At 36.3% G+C, this 17543-nt stretch overlaps 1 protein-coding gene across 10 annotated transcripts in view; it reads right to left on the bottom strand.

Moving 5' to 3' along the window:
- Nucleotides 1-17543, bottom strand: part of Cadps2 (calcium dependent secretion activator 2) — a 546589-nt gene that overhangs the window by 272294 nt on the left and 256752 nt on the right. For 9 of the 10 annotated variants that reach the window (XM_074064310.1, XM_074064319.1, XM_074064333.1 and 6 more), the window contains exon 6: nt 16181-16302. In XM_074064310.1, the coding sequence (XP_073920411.1) occupies nt 16181-16302 (122 nt within the window). Of the gene's footprint in view, nt 1-1271; nt 1456-16180; nt 16303-17543 lie in introns of those variants that run through there. The other variant, XM_074064326.1, reaches the window with a different exon arrangement.

The following is a 17543-nucleotide window of genomic DNA, read 5'->3' as shown; positions in this document are numbered from 1 at the left end:
GTTCTAGGCTAGCCAGGACAGTTTGCCAGACCCCATGTCAACAGAGTGGCATACACCTGTCATTTCAGGAATGCATGCCTGAAAGGAATGCAGGATGGCAGGAAGCATAAAATAGGAGGATGTGGTCAAGACCTGCTTGGCCAATATCCACCACCCTATCTTCAAAATAACCAGAGCAAAAAGGACTAGAGGCAATGCTCAAGCAATAGAGCACCTGCTTAGCAAGCTCGAAGCTCTGAGTTTAAACTCCAGTACCAACAAAAAGTTTGGTATTTATGCCCTGCCAAATTTAATAATCAGTTCAATAATAGGCTTCATGCATCAGATGAAGCAATAACAATTACAAGAGGTTGGTCTAAAAAAAAAATCAGACCCTCAGGGAAAGTCATTTACAAGCTGTGAATTCACTACAGAAATGTTAGCAATTATAAATGTGTGTATTTCCCCAAAACTCTCTCTTTGCTGTTTTTCACTGGAACTCAGGGGTGCTCTTTAATCAACATCTGTAATCTTAATCCAGTGTATTTGCCTGTTTACTGCAATTATGAGGATCCCTGGATTATCTTTTTTCCTTGTAAACAGATTCTCAGTGACTGAATTTCTGTATTTGACCAATGCTTCTCTTTTCAGGCTTCATTTTCCTCCATGCCACCAGTATCAGACTTATGAGAAATGTTACTTCTAGGGAATTTAATAAGAGGACGCAATCTGCCATGATTTCAAAGAGGAAATGAGAAGAGACACAATTTGTATGCCCGTTAAGTGACTTCCCTTTAGTTTGGTAAAAACAGGCACACTTTTAAATATATATTCTACCTCTAGTCTGTGAAAATAGCTGACTGATGAATTATAATTCAAAAATAATTTGGACACTAATAAATTTAAATGAAAACTAATATGCTTTTAAGAAGCATACTTTGCTTCTTTTAGTTTATATACGGCCCATACTTAATTTGACTCAAATGCTTGTTGAGGTACCTTGCTACTCCATCTGTAGCTGTAATAATCTTTCAATAGTCTCACACATTATTACCATTCAGTTAAGAATTTAAAGTTTTCTGAAATGGGTACTGGAAACTACATTTCCCATCATTTTCCTGAGGTAAAAGAATATTCTGTTCTTATATCTATGAATATATTTCCTTAATGATGCAACTCATCAGTTTTTCTTGTTGCTTCTTGCCATTTTACCTGATTAGTTTCAGTGGAATGGGAAGCCGAGACCCACTAAGAAAATAAAAAGTTCCATAGAACAAAGGAAAGAAAGTGTATATGGTCTAAGTATAGTGTTTGTTGGTTACAGGTCAATTTTTATTGTTTTTGTTTTTGAGACAGGGTCTTGCTATTAGTCCAGTATGATCGGGAGCTCTCTAGGTAGCCCAGGATGGCCTGGAAGTCATGCCTCCTGCCTCAGCCTCCTGGTTGCTGGGATTCCATAGGTGTGTGCCACTGGGCCTGTTTTAACAAACAAATACAAGCAATATTTAATTAATTGTTCTAATTATCAGTATACTTGTGAAAATTATTGTGGTACTGTATTGTACATTTAAAATTTTTTAAGAGGTTAGATCTCATTCTGTATGTTCTTCCCTACTTTGTAGTTAACAATTAATTCTCTGGCCCCTATTTTCATAGAACCACCACAGGGCATTATTAGCTCCTATGAATGTGTGGGCCTCAAAGGATGCTCACCACTTGAAGGAACTGGGCCTTAAAGACCAGTACACATCAGGGAATTTATGACCGCCCCACTCCTTTTACATACTGTTAAAACTGAGAGAAGGAAAATGTCTGGCAATGGTAAAATACTATAAAAGTATAACAATAATATTTCTATACCTTATTCATAGAGAATAAAAAATTTTTTACCTTACTGACAGACTATAATGTCATTAGATACTTAAATAATAGTTTACCCCATAACTAAAAAAAAATACAGTTTATTCACATACACTTCTGTACTAATAATTACTAAATCTTAAAATCAAAAGCATAACTTTACCAATTTAGATTGGCTCACCACCACTTTTGTAAGTCATACTTGTCTATCAACTCTAGTTTTACTGGATCGCAGGTCCTAGATTCTAAGTTATACACCAACGTTACATGCCATTTCTGTTTAATTGCTGGCAGGAATTCTGAACTACAGGAATAAAATAGGCAATGGCTAGAAATCTTGATTGAGTTTATTGGAAATACAGACTAAATAAGGCACATTAATTAGTACCAGACAGAAGGATGAATTGGTCTCCAACAAAGCACAAACTGTTGAAGCAATAAAATTTAGAAAACGTGTCTGAGGCATAATTCATCATGATGATGGAGGCTGTGAAGCTCTTTCCTGTTATGCAAGATGAGTTAGGGACAGCAGTAACCACACTACAGGAAAGTTGCATTTGGTCAGCACCTAGGGGATGCATTTTAAAGGTAATGTGCCCCTGGGAAATAACTATGAATTCAAATCCTTTAATTCACTAAAAGAAAATTTGTTCAGTGTCCATGGAAAAACACAAATGTTATTTTAGTCAAACTACCTTATAGAAACAGTAATCAAAAAGAGTATGGGGCTTTACTGTAATATTTTCTCTCTGACATTAAAATATTTTAATGTATTTAAATTGCTCATTTACATGTTTCCTACTATCAGAATCTCTTTATGAGTGCATTATGAGTATTTTAGAAATTTAATAGCAATACTCTATAAGAACATTTGTGAAAATAAATATTAATGTGTTAAAGATAACAATGCAGAAAAAATCAATTCATTTCATTGAGTAACTATTTAAAGATCAATTGTATACAAGATTTTATAGAAATAATACAAAGAAAATGAAAGTCAGATACAAAGACCAAATATTGTTACATTGCATTCTTATGAAACATCCTGGAAAAGTAAAATGAAGAGCTTGAAACCTGATGGGTGTTTTACTGGAATTGTGAGTAGGAGCAGGAATACACTACAAATCTTTTCAAAATATGTTTTAAAATGTATGACAGTTCCATAAATGAAAATTTTATCAAAATTATATTAAACATTTAATTTGCAAGGAATGAATTTTATGGCATGTATATCATGCTAAATAAAATGGCTTAAAAGAACTCTGCAGAATGAAATATGGTATTGAGATGCTTAGAGTAGCTTCTCTTCCCCCAAATCTTAGAGACTAGCAGGATAGATTAAATAATGTAAGTGCCCTATAAGAGCTGCCTAACATGTGAGTGGTGCACTAGTGCACACCTAATGCTTCCAGAGTGACAACACCTCAATTCCCTCAGCCACTGGGGAGGCACTGTGGAACCCAGGATTCAATTTCCTGCAGCTAAGAAGCCTTTGCCATTGATTTTACTGATCAAAGGCATCTTGGTGAATGAAAATGAAGGTAGACTATATCATTACTTATGGATGCAGCTGAAGCACTTCAAAAGGACAATTACACTTGCAACTGCATATATTAACAAAGATAATATAAACGTAAAAGAAAAGAAGTTAATAACAAAGTGAAAATTAATTTGAAAAAAGAGTTGAAAATGAAAGTCAATGAAACCACATTTTAAAAAAAATTAATATAAAATTGACATACAAGAAAGACTAAGATGGCAGATAGATGATGGACCCTGGGACCTTGACCTGTGCGATTTCAAACAAATACTCCAGATTTTTGTGGCAGGAAGGATTGGGTAATCCTGCCTTTTCTGCCAACCAAGGTAAAGTCAATACAGAGGGGGAACATGGTATTTATTGACCAATTGGTAAACTAGCTTTTTGTAGCACACAATAGCCAGTTGCAGGGTCAGGTAATATCAACCTGCCTATCTGTTCGCTGGCTTGGAACAACCCAGTTCAGGGTCAAGCAGCCACTGGCTGATGTGCCTGCTGGGAAGCTGCTTTTTTTCTCTCTTTCCCCCCCCCTCTTAGTTCCTTCATGCCTGGGTCAGTAAAGCTAAAATGCATACAGAGAACCATGGAAAGAGACCAGCAAGTATCTGGGAAGACCATGACCTGTCATAATATACACAGACACAGAACCTCTGACTGTCTTCCTGTGTTGACCTGTTTCCACCTGTGTGTCTACAATCTTGTCAGCAAAAATGCAAGGTACAGAACTGCAGAAAGCGAGCTGCAAGCATCTGGGAAGACCTGAACCAACCAAACACGTGTGGATACAGAACCTCTACGCTGACCCTGCACTGGGCTCTCCCATAGCCGATCTGTTTTCACCCAAGTGAATCTGCAAACCCACCAAGTGAGCATGACACATTATCTGTTTTGGAGGGACTACATATTCTAGTGCAGCTGGAGAGCCTATTGCACCCTCACCCACCCACCCCAGACAAAACTGGTAGCCAAATACACAGAGGGAACATTTCCTCTTTGCCTGGAAGGGGAGGGGCAGAATATGGAGCTGAAATAGCCTGTGTGGGGGTGGGGTGACTCAGCAGCACTATGGGGAAAGCTCCAATGCACTGCCTTGGAGAAACTGGGAGTAAGCTGAAACTGACAGTCTTACCATGAGAAAAGCTCATTTCTAACTCACAGGCTTGACCTGTGAGTGGAAGGGGCTATCCACTGATAATTTACCAACCCCTCACAAGACCACTTCTGAGAATCCATCTGTATCAGAGGGCCCATCACACTAAGGAAGCCTGGGCTCCAACATCCAGAGCCGACTAACCCCACAAGCTGTCCAAAAGGGAGGGGCAACATCCATTGCCATGCAGCACAGCATACCAACTTTAAGAAGGGATAATGTCTTGGTAAAACCCCTTGTAAAAAGCATAACCACCAGAATCTGAAAGAGTCCAGATCATTGAACTGATATTATATATATATAAAATCAAAATTTTAAAATTATATATATAATTTAAAATTTTTTAATTTTAGGTTTTATTTTCTTCCATCTTATTGTTACTTACCTCCATCTTCCATTTTGTCCAAACACTCATTTGCTCAGCCCTCTATTGCTCCACTTTCCTTTCTCTCCCCCAATTTTTTCTTTCTCTTCTCTTTCCATATTCTCTCCCTTCCTTTCTTCTCCTTACCTTCCTCTCCTCCTCCTTCCTCTCTCCCCACTATCCCAATCCCCTCAAACACCACCCACTGAACAGAGTATTATACCAACTTATACATTACTCCATCACTCCTATCTTTCGGCAATCATTGTCAAGAGCTTCCTCTCCCACAATGACTGAACTATGCCTTAACACACATTAGGGACTTAGTATCCTATAACCCCCATGCCTCACACTCCTTCTCCCCCACTTACTCCCCTTTCCTCTAGCACCATCTCTTTAAATACCTAAGTATCTACTTCTATCCAAATAAACATTATCTCCCCCAATCTCCACTGCTTATAGATAATATCACTAAGGAGCTATCTACATGTTATGTAAAAATAACTAGTCTGGCACTGAAATCAGTGAATATGTTATTGTTAATTTATACTTCCTCATCAGGGAACAGAAATAGCACATCAACCTACTTAATGACTAAGTCAGTTAGAGCACAGTAATTTAGTGAAGGGAAAGATAATTGAATCAAGGGAAATAACCACTCAATAACATAGGAGCACAGAACATCTTTGAAACATGGGGAGAAGAAAAAGGCAAGGAAATACAACCCGTAAAAAAAAAGACTAACAATTTAATAGAGGATTCAGTGGAAAATGAAGACTATGAACGCCCAGTTGCTGACTCCAGTAGAATGACAATAAGTATGTCTAATGACTCCCATAAGGTCTACAAAGACATGCTCAAAGAAGAATTCAAAAATGAGCTCATAGAAATACTCATGAAGGAGCTACAAGAGAAGCTTAAAGAGAACATACAAAAACAACTCAAAGAATATCAAGACAACACAAAAAAAAAACTTGAGAAGGCACAGTAACAATTAAATGAACTCAAAGAGGACTTAATTAAATTCCAAAATGAAACTAAGATGATTAAGAGAAAAGACATAAATGAAATAAGGAAGACAGCATAAGATATGAAAGAGGAATTTAACAAAAATATGAAAAACTTCAGAAAAATGAATCACACACAAATTCTGGATTTTAAAAAGTTCCTTAACTCAAATAAAAAATACAGTAGAAACCCACTCCAGCAGACTAGAACAAATGGAAAACAGAATTTTAGGGCTCAAAGACAAAATAGATATTAATGAAAACACAGAAGGGTCCTTAGACAAAAGACTCAAGAGCTATGAAAGGAACACAGAACTCAGTGATTCCATTAAAAGACCAAACCTGAAAGCCATGGGCACTGCAGTAGGAGAAGAGGTACAAGCCAAAGGTACATATAATATATTCCACAAAATAATAAAAAGTTTCCAAAATCTCAAGCAAGTGATGCCCATCCAGGTACAGGAAGCCACCAGTATACCAAAGAAACATGACCAAAAGAAAGCCTCTCTCTGGTATATTATCATTCAAATAACTAGCACAGAAGACAAAGGAAGAATACTGCAGACTGTAAGAGAAAAAAATCATATAAGATATAAAGGTAAGCCCATCAAAATAACAGCAGATCACTCAATAGAAACATTAAAAGCAAGACAGAAATGTAGTGCAGTATTTCCAGCACTGAAAGAAAATAATTTCAGTCCTAGGATACTCTACCCAGCAAAGCTATCATTCAAAATTGATTGTGAATAAAAGTCTTCCATGATAAACAGAAACTAAAACAATATATGACCACCAAACCACCACTACAGAAGATTCTGAAAGGAATCCTACACACAGAAGATTGAAAACAAACATAACAACGAAAAGACGGAAAATAGTAACCCACAAGAAGAGAATAGATAAGCACTCAGAGAACAGCATAGAATTTGCTGCACACACACAAATCCCTAAACAACAAAAACAACTAAATGGCAGGAATCATTAAATACCTCTCAATATTAAGACTGAATGTGAAGTGAATGGACTCAACTCCCTCATCAAAAGACACCATTTGGCAAACTGGATTAAGATGGAAGACCCAACAATTGACTGTTTACAAGAAACACACCTTATTGACAGAAACAAACACTATCTTAGGGCGAAAAGGAGGAAGAAGATTTACCAAGCTAGTGGTCCCTGAAAACAGGCAGGAATAGCAATACTCATCAGATAAAGTGGACCTCAAACATAAATTAGTTAGAAGAGACAAAGGACACTTTGTACTAATAAAAGGAACAATAAATCAAGAGGAAATAACAATTATCAACTTACATGCACCCAATGTTGGTGCACCCAACTTCATTAAACATACACTAATGGACTTAAAATCACAGACAGACTCCAACACAGTGGTAGACTTTAACACTCCTCTATCACCAAAAGATAGGTCATCTAGACCAAAAAAATCAATAAAGAAATTCTAGCATTGAAAAACACCAAAAATCTAATGGACCTGACAGATGTCTATGGAGTATTCTATCTTGTAACAGCACAATATACATTCTTCTGAGCAGCCCATGGAACCTTCTGCAAAACAGACTATATCCTAGGGCACACAGCAAGTCTCAACAAATATAAGAAAACTGAAATAATCCCCTGTATACTGTCTGACTACAATGCAATAAAACTAGAACTCAACAACAAAAGAAGCAACAGAAAATACAAAAACAATAGGAGGTTGAACAAGACATTGCTCAATGATCAGTAAGTCACAGAATAAGGGAGGAAATCAAAGAGTTTCTAGAATTTAATGAAAATGAAAGCACAAACTATTAGAACCTGTGGGACAAAGCTATGGCAGTCATAAGGAGAAAGTTTACAGTCAAGAGTGCAAATATTAAAAACATAGAACCATCTCAAATAAATGACCTAATGCTATATCTCAAACTCCTAGAACTACAAGAACAAGCTAATCTCAAAACAAGCAAAAGGAGAGAAATAATAAAAATAAGGGCCCAAATTAGCAAAATAGAGACCAAAAACAAAACAAAACAAGAAATCAACAAAACAAAAACCTGATTCTTTGAAAAAATAAACAAGATTGGCAAAAGCCCAGCAAATCTGACTAAAATGAGGAGGGAAAAGATCCAAATCAACAAAATCAGAAACGAAAAGGGCGAAATAAAAACAAACACAAAGGAAATCCAGGAAAACCTATATACAAATAAATTGGAAAAGCTAGAAGAAATGGACAATTTTCTAGATACATATGACCATCCAAAATTGAACCAAGAGGAAATTAATCACCTAAACAGATCATAACATGCAATGAAATTGAAGCAGCAATTAAGAGTCTCTCAAAAAAAGAAAACTCCAGGACCTGATGTATTCTCCACTGAATTCTACCAGACCTTAAAGAAGAATAAATATCATCAATTCTTAAACTTTTCCACTAAATAGAAAGGGAAGGTATACTGCCTACCTCATTTTATGAAGCCAGTGTTACACTTATCCCTAAACTGGGCAAGGGCACATCCAAAAAGGAGAACTACAGGCCAATCTCCTTAATGAACATAGATGCAAAAACCCTCAAAGAAATAATTGCAAACTGAATTCAAGAGCATATCAGAAAATCATAGACCATAACCAAGTTGGCTTCATCCCAGGGATGCAGGGATGGTTCAACATACACAAATCATTAAATGTAATACAGCACATTAACAGAAGCAAAGACAAAAAACACTTGATCATCTCAACAGATGCAGAAAAAGCTTCTGATAAAATTCAACATCCTTTCATGATAAAAGAAGAAACAAGGAGTAGATAACATAATAAAGGCTATTCATGACAAACTCAGAGCCAGCATCCTACTTAATGGGGAAAAACTGAAACCATTTCCCCTAAGGTCAGGAATAAGACAAGGGTGCCAACTCTCCTCACTCCTATTCAATATAGTCTTGGAAGTTGTAGCCAGAGCAATAAGATAGGAAGAAGAAATAAAAGGAATACAAGTAGGTAAGGAAGAAGTCAAATTATCCCTATTTGCAGATGACATGACTCTACCAAAAAACTCATAGACACTATAATCAGCTTCAGTAAAGTAGCAGGATACAAAATCAGTTTATGAAATCAGCAGCTTTCCTCTACACCAACAATGAACAGATTGAGAAAGAATACAGGATAACAATTCCATTTACAGTAGACTCAAAAAACTCATATTTCAGAATAAACTTTTAACAATGTATGTGAATGACCTCTACAAGGAAAACTACAAACCAGTTTGAAGAAAGAAATCGTAGTAGACTATAGAAGACGGAAAGATCTCCCATGCTCCTGCATTGGTAGAATTAACATAGTGAAAATGGCTACAATATGAAAAGCAACCTACGCGTTCAATGGAATTCCCTTCACAATCCCAATGATATTCATCACAGAGATTGAAAAATCTATCGTAAAGTTCATTTGAAAACATAAAAGAGACCATGAATAGCAAAGGCAATACTGTGCAAAAAGAACAATACTGGAGGTATCACAATACCCAACTTCAAACTATACTACAGACCCATAGCAATAAAAACATCATGATACTGGCACAAAAACAGATATGTAACCAGTGGAACAGAATAGAGGACCCAGATATGAATCCATGCAGCTACACCCACCTAAATTTTGACAAAGGTACTAAAAACATACAAAGGAGAAAAGACAGCCTCTTCAACAATGTTGCTGGAAAACTAAGTATATGCCTGCAGAAAATTGAAACCAGATCCATGTTTATAACCCTGTACTAGTATCAACTCAAAGTGGATCAACGACCTTAATACAAGACCTGAAACTTAGAAGCTAGTACAGGAAAGAGCAGAGAATACCCTGGAAACAATAGGCATAGGCAAGGACTTCCTCAATAGAACTCTATAGCAGCCCAGCAACTAAGAGAAAAGATGGACAAATGGGAATACATGAAATTAAGAAGTTTCTGCACAACAAAAGAAATGGTCTCTAAACTCAAGAGACCACCCACAATATGGGAGAAAACCTTTTTCAGCTATACGTTAGAGAAGGGACTGATAACCAGAATAAACAGTGAGCTCAAAACACTAAAATACCAAAAATTCAATGGCCCAGTGAAGAAATGGTCAAATGAACTGAACAGAGCCCTTTCAAAGGAAGAAGTCCAAATGGCTAAAAGACACATGAAAAAATTTTCACCATCTCTGTCCATAAAGGAAATCCAAACCAAAACCACATTAAGATTTCACCTTACCCCTGTTTGAATAGCTAGCATCAAGAACACAAATGACAACAAATGTTGGTGAAGATGTGGGGAAAAGGTACACTCATACACTGCTGGTGGTATTGTAAGCTAGTTCAACCACTATGGAAGACAGTATGGAGGCTCCTTATAAAACTACAAATAGATCTGCCATAGCAATATCACTCCTAGGGATATACCTGAAAGAATGTGAATCAGCTTATAACAAAAGCACCTGCACATCCATGTTTATTGCAGCACTATTCACAATAGCTAAACTATGGAAACAGCCAAAATGTTCCACTACTGACAAATGGATTAAGAAAATGTGGTATCTATACACAATGGAATTTTATGCAGCCATGAAGAAGAACGAAATGTTATCATTCGCTGGTAAATGGATGGAATTGGAGAACATCATTCTGAGTGAGGTTAGCCTGGCTCAAAAGACCAAAAATCGTATGTTCTCCCTCATATGTGGACATTAGATCAAGGGCAAACACAACAAGGGGATTGGACTATGAGCACATGATAAAAGCGAGAGCACACAAGGGAGGGGTGAGGATAGGTAAGACACCTAAAAAACTAGCTAGCATTTGTTGCCCTTAATGCAGAGAAACTAAAGCAGATACCTTAAAGCAACTGAGGCCAATAGGAAAAGGGGACCAGGAACTAGAGAAAAGGTTAGATTAAAAAGAATTAACCTAGAAGGTAACACCCACGCACAGGAAATCAATGTGAGTCAATGCCCTGTATAGCTATCCTTATCTCAACCAGCAAAACCCCTTGTCCCTTCCTGTTATTGCTTATACTCTCTCTACAACAAAATTAGAGATAAGGGCAAAATAGTTTCTGCTGGGCATTGAGGGGGGGAGCGGGAGGGGGTGGAGTGGGTGGTAAGGGAGGGGGTGGGGGCAGGGGGGAGAAATAAACCAAGCCTTGTATGCACATATGAATAATAAAAGAAAAATGAAAAAAAAAAAAAGAAAATGTGGAATTTATATACAATGGAATTTTACTTAGCCACAAAGAAGAATGAAATTTTGTCATTTGCTTGTAAGTGAATGCAACTGGAGAACATCATCTTAAGTGAAGTCAGTCAGGCTCAGAAGGTCAAAGCTGCATGTTCTCTCTCATATGTGGATTACAGTCCTAAAACAAATGTACCAATATTATGGGATGTGAGTCTCACTAAGTGAAGTTTGCACATGGGAGAGTTAGAGCAAGGGAACGAACTTAAAAACTTGAATGTGGTTGATGTGCTCTCTGTACAGGAATGAATATAGAAATCTTAAATTGGCTGGGGCCATCAGAGTGAAGAGTGAAGAGGACTACAGAAGATAAACCAACTGGGATTATAATACATAAAAGTGTGGAAACATCACAAGGAAATTTCCTGTGCAGCTATCTTTATCTCAAACAATAAAAATACCATGTTTTTCTTTTTGTCTTTTATCTTCTACAAAATTCAAGAACAGGTCCTGTGGTGGGAAGGAGAGATAGATACCAGTGGGAGTGAGGAGATGGCAGGGAAAGGGGATAAGATGAATATGGTACAGATCCTGCGTACACATGTATGTAAAGGCAAAAATGATACCTGTTAAGACTATTCCATGAATGGGGGGAGAGGGAACAAAGGAGAAAGTGGAGTGGATGAATTCAAGTATGATATATTTGATACATTTTAAGAACCTCTGTAAATGCCACAATTTATCCCCAGCATAATAATAAAGAAAAAAAGGTTTAAAAAATTGACATACCTTTAGCTAAAGAAAATATGCAAACTAGAATTAAATATTACTGCCAACTTTATAGAAACACAAAGATTAAAAATATCATGAACAACAGTATTATAATAGATAACCCAGATGAATTAGAAAATTCCTAGAAAAACAAAAAATACTGAAATTTACTCAAGAACAAAAACTGGAAAATATGTAAAGAATTAATCACAAAGAAAAGCTTGGCCCAGACAGATTCATTGGTGAATTCTACCAAACATCTAAAAGACATAAATTTTTAATAATCTTCCAAAAACAGAAGATGAGGGAACATGTCCAAAGTTATTTTACAAGATTACTATTTAACTCTGACACCAAAAATCAGACAGATATATCACAAAACATATCATATAACAATCTCTTATGAATACAGAGGCAAAAATCTTTAAGAAAGTATTAGAAAACAAAATTCAGTAAAAAATATCATATATTATGATTAAATGAGAACTGTTCAAGGAATACAAGGTTAGTTTAACATGAAAAAATTGTATACATTATATAATCATGTTATATAACATTGACAGGATAAAAACAAAAACTATACAATCCTCAACACAGAAAAAGTATTTGACAAAATCCACACCTTTCCTTTCATAATTAAAGCAAATAAAACTAGAGTAAAAAGGAACTTCCACAAACTAATGAGAGTTCTATGAAAAATCCACAGAGAGTATTATATTTAATTTTGAAAGGCTATTCCTCCTTATGATCACGAACAACATAAAAATGTTTCTCTCTCTCTTTTTTTTCCCTAACCTCTTCTACTCAACATTGCACTGGAGTACAATTAGACCAGAAAATGAAATAACAAGCAATCAGCTTGGGAAGGAAGAAGTAAAACTTTCTCTACCTTCAGATGGCATTCTCTTATATATGGAAAAGCCTAAGAAACCCGCTCAAATTAGAATGAATAAAGATGCTCAGTAAGACTGAAGCACATGGGATCAATATACAAAAATCAATCGTATTTCTATATAATACAATGAATATACACAGATGATACTAAAAATACAGTTCCATTTATCACAGTATCAAATAGAGCAAACATTAGGAATACACATAATGAAAAAAGTACAAAGTTTAAACTTTGAAACCTACAAAACACTGCTGAAAGACATTAAAGGTCTGAATACAAGGATAGGCACTTGTGTGCTCATGGATCGAAATATTTGCTATTAAGATGGCAATAATCTCCAAATTGACTTAGATTCAATTCAATGAGAATCTCAGTTGGGGAACTTTCCAGAATCTTTGCAAAAATTAATAAACTGATCCTAAAAATCACATGGAAATTCAGAATAGCCAAGACTATATGGAAAAGGAACAAAATTAAGGAATTTTTCACTGATTTCAAAAACTTAATATTTAGGCAACAGCAATCAAGACAATGTTGTGTTAACATAAGGACAGATATGTAAATCAATAGAATAAAATGGTCAGCCCAGAAATAAATTCATGTTAAAATGGTCAACTGAGTTTCAAAAAGGGAGTAAAGAACATTTAATGGAAAAGGAGTATTTCTTCAACAAATGGTGGTGGGACAGCCGAACAGTCAGATGCAAAAGGAGGGAGTAGCTGTTCATTAAATCATGTACAAAAATCAAAATAGATTTACTGCCTACACATAAGGGATATATCTCTGTAGCCTTGAATTTGGCAATTGATTCTGAAATATGACATCGGAAACAAATGCATGAAGAAAAAATCAAACATCATGAAAATTTGTGCTGCAAAAGAAAAACTGAGGAAGTAAAAAATGCACAGAATGAGAGAAAACTTCTTTGTGAATCACATATGTGGTAAAAGTATAGTGCCTAAAACATATAAGGAACTTTTACAACTCAACTACCACAAGACAAACAGCTCAGTTTAAAAAGAGACAAAGGCAACAAAAAACATGGCATATATAGACAATGGAGTATTATTTAGCCATAAAGAAGAATGAAATCAAATTAATTATAGGAAAATGGGATGGAACCGAAGGTTATTATATTAAGTGAAATTAGCCAGATACAGAAAGTTAACCATCACATTTTCTCTCATATGTGGAAACTAAAAAAGGACACATTAACATAAAAATATAAGATGTAGTATCACAGGAAAAAGATGGGACTGGGGGGAAGGAGAACAGAGGAGAAAACAAGAGAAGGTAGTAGAGGGATGTATATCTGCTTCTCCAAAGCAGATATACAAATGGCTAATAAAGCACACGAACAAATGCTTAACATCATTAGTCACTATGCAAATTGCAACCACACTGAGATACCACTTAACACCCACGAGGAAGGCTATAAAACACACAAGAAATGAAAAATAAGTAGTGTTGTAAATGTGGAGAAATTGAAGCCTTTGCACATTGATGGTGAGAATGTAAATGGGGCAGCCACTGTGCAAAAATCTTTGGCTGCTCCACAAAGGGCTAAACATAGAATCACCATATGCCCAGTAATTCCACATCCAGGTATGTAACCCAAATGTTTAAAAACAGGGAATCAAACAGATAGATGTACACCCCTGTTCGTTGTAGCATTTTTCCTAAGAGCCAAAAGATATAAATAATTCAAGTGTCCAAGACAGACTAACAAATAAGTTGTGTATGTATTACATACATACAATACATATAATATAATAGAGTATTTTTGAGTTAGAAAAATGAAGCCCTGATACTTGCTATAAGATGTAAACATTTACGGCAAATGAAAGAAATCAGGCAAAAGAATACGTATTATATGATTCTAATTATATGAAATATCCAGAATAGGCAAATCTGTATAGGTAGAAAGTAAATTAGTTGTTGCTTAGGACTAGGGAGATGGGGGCTGACAGCTGAAGAGTTCAGTTTCTTTTTGAGATGATAAATATGTTCATAATTGATGCTGGTGATGATTGCACAACTTGGTGGATACACAAATGTGTTACCTTCAAATATGTACCGTGACTTAGCCACACAGATGACTTCAATAAGCTGAATTAATAAATTCTGATGGATGCCTACTAGGTACTATGACAGAAGACGAATTAGGATACCACTGCTGCCCTTTTCTCAAGAGGACACATGGCATAAAAAACAGATGAGAAATTTGACGATTCAGAATTTAAAAAGTGATGAGAAGAAAACATTTGATTCCCACTTGGTTATCTAAAGTGAAGATTTATCCCCTGGAAGTGATGTTTAAACTGAACTCCTCAATGCCAAGGAAAAGATGGCAGAGAACAGGCAGAAGAAAAAGAAAGTATGGCAATCAGGATGGGTGGACACTTTTCATGACATCCAGCATGAATGAACAGTAGAGGACCAGAGCAAGAGAGGGAGGAGGTGAGGTCCCAGGGTTAATGAGAGTCTGGTCAGGGCAGACCTGTAGGGCTTTGTAAAAGTCCAGTTAGAAGTTGCTTCTTCACAACCCCATGATACTCTGTGCACCTCTCTCTTGTTATACTTAACCCTCTGCATCCTGCTAGACTGCCTGCTCTAAAGATACACAAATTACACAAATTTCTTGTTCATTTTATACCTTCAGTGCCTAACCATTGCTAGCTAGGATCTCAACAGAGATTCAAACAAAATCCTCAGTCTTAAAATGTAAGACAAATTAAACAAAGATTAAACAGAAGAGAAAAAATGTTTTCTATAGGCAGTGCACGAATGAAGGACAGGCAAGTTCATTTGAATCCCTCAGGCCTGACAGGCTATTATTCCAGAGACTGTGATGCTTCCAGAGTTTGAATCAATTACAGAGAACATTTTCCAAATTTAATTAAAATCATTCCCAGAATCTAAAACATTAAATGGTCATCAAGGAAGAGCTTTATCATCTGATTTACCATAGTCAGTCATTAGTTCTCTAATGTAAGCCTACTCATTAAAATATTCCAAGTCATTGCACAGATCCAAGGCATCTACCTTTACCACACCACAGAACCATAAAGTAGAAAGAGGACTTTCCAACAAAATGAACAGGATAGGCCCTACCTTTGAAATAACACACAGTACCATCTCACACTTTCTTTATAAATGACTTACATTTTACTGCTTAATGATTACTTCACACCTGTATGTTGGGTTTTCTGTTTGAAGTACAGAGGGATTCTGCAATATTCTAATTATAATATCATGATCCAGAAAGGTGCATAGAGATTTCAACAAAGCTGAGACAAAGCTAATTAAATAATATATTTGGCGTATAACACCACACAATTGTGCAAAAAAATAAAACACATTTCTTTGAAAGAAAAATAAAAACCAAAAATATCTCTTTCAGCTAGCTTACTGTGGCCTTGAGGCTTCAGCCTGGTCTGTCTGCAGCTTTTCTCCTCCTTCCACTTCCATCGTACAGTAAACAATTCGATTGGGAGCGACTGACTTCAAACCTTGAACCTCCATTATGACAATCTAAAGAGAAAACGATTTAAAAATAACACGTCAAGTTGTCAGTACTCAGCAATACACAGAAGTAGCAGCATGAACTGAAATGAGGAAGACCAACTGATGTATTTATCTGGGAACATCACAATATTTCACCTCGTTTATAATCTGCCTCTATTTACAGAAGGCATAGTGAATAACTATTTGGAACAAGAGTGGTTTCTGAAGAAATATATTTTTAATCATTTTTTACATTTACTCACAGGTGTATATATTTTTTGAGCCCTCTCCATCTCCTTCCTCACACAGAACCTGTTCTACCCTCTTGTTCTCCAATTTTGTTGAAGAGAAAACATAAGATATGTTTTTGTTAGTTTGAGATAAAGATAGCTATACAGAGAGATTCCTAGCATTGCTTCCATGCACTTGTGTATTGCAACCCACATTGGTTCATCGCTACCAGACCTCTTCGCTACTTCCTGGTCCTCTTCCCATAGTGGCCTCTGCCAGTTTAAGATTACTATATTCACTCCTCTGCAGTGAACACATCAACCACATTCAAGTTTTAGGTTTCCTTCCCTTTCCCTATTCCTCCCGTGCGCATTCCCCCTTAGGGTGAGACCCATATTACTGCATTTGTTTTAGGTCTATAATCCACATATGAGGGAGAACATGCAATTTTTGGCCTTCTGAGCCTGGCTAACTTCACTTAAGGTGATGTTCTCCAGTTCCATCCATTTATTTGCAAATGACAAAATTTCATTCTTCTTTGTGGCTGAATAAAATTCCATTGTATATAAATACATTTCCTTAATCCATTCAGCAGTAGTGGGGCATCTTGGCTATTTCCATAGCTTGGCTATTGTGAATAGTACTGCGGTAAACATGGGTGAGCAGCTGCCTTTGTAATAACCTGATTTGCATTCCTTTGGGTATATCCCTAGGACAGATCTATGTCTACTGTTTTTTTTTTTAACTTTTTCTTTTATTATTCATATGTGCATACAAGACTTGGTTCATTTCTCCCCCCTGCCCCGACCCCCTTCCTTACCTGCCCCCTCGCTCTCCCCCCCTCTCAATACCCAGCAGAAACTATTTTGCCCTTATTTCTAATTTTGTTGTAGAGAGAGTATAAGCAATAACAGGAAGGGACAAGGGTTTTTGCTGGTTGAGATAAGGATAGCTATACAGGGCATTGACTCACATTGATTTCCTGTGCGTGGGTGTTACCTTCTAGGTTAATTCTTTTTGATCTAACCTTTTCTCTA

The sequence above is a fragment of the Castor canadensis genome, chromosome 2, assembly GCF_047511655.1.
Source record: "Castor canadensis chromosome 2, mCasCan1.hap1v2, whole genome shotgun sequence".
Taxonomy (NCBI): Eukaryota; Metazoa; Chordata; class Mammalia; order Rodentia; family Castoridae; genus Castor; species Castor canadensis.
The sequence above is the reverse complement of the archived record's forward strand: the minus strand, read 5'-3'. Positions and strand labels throughout refer to the sequence as shown.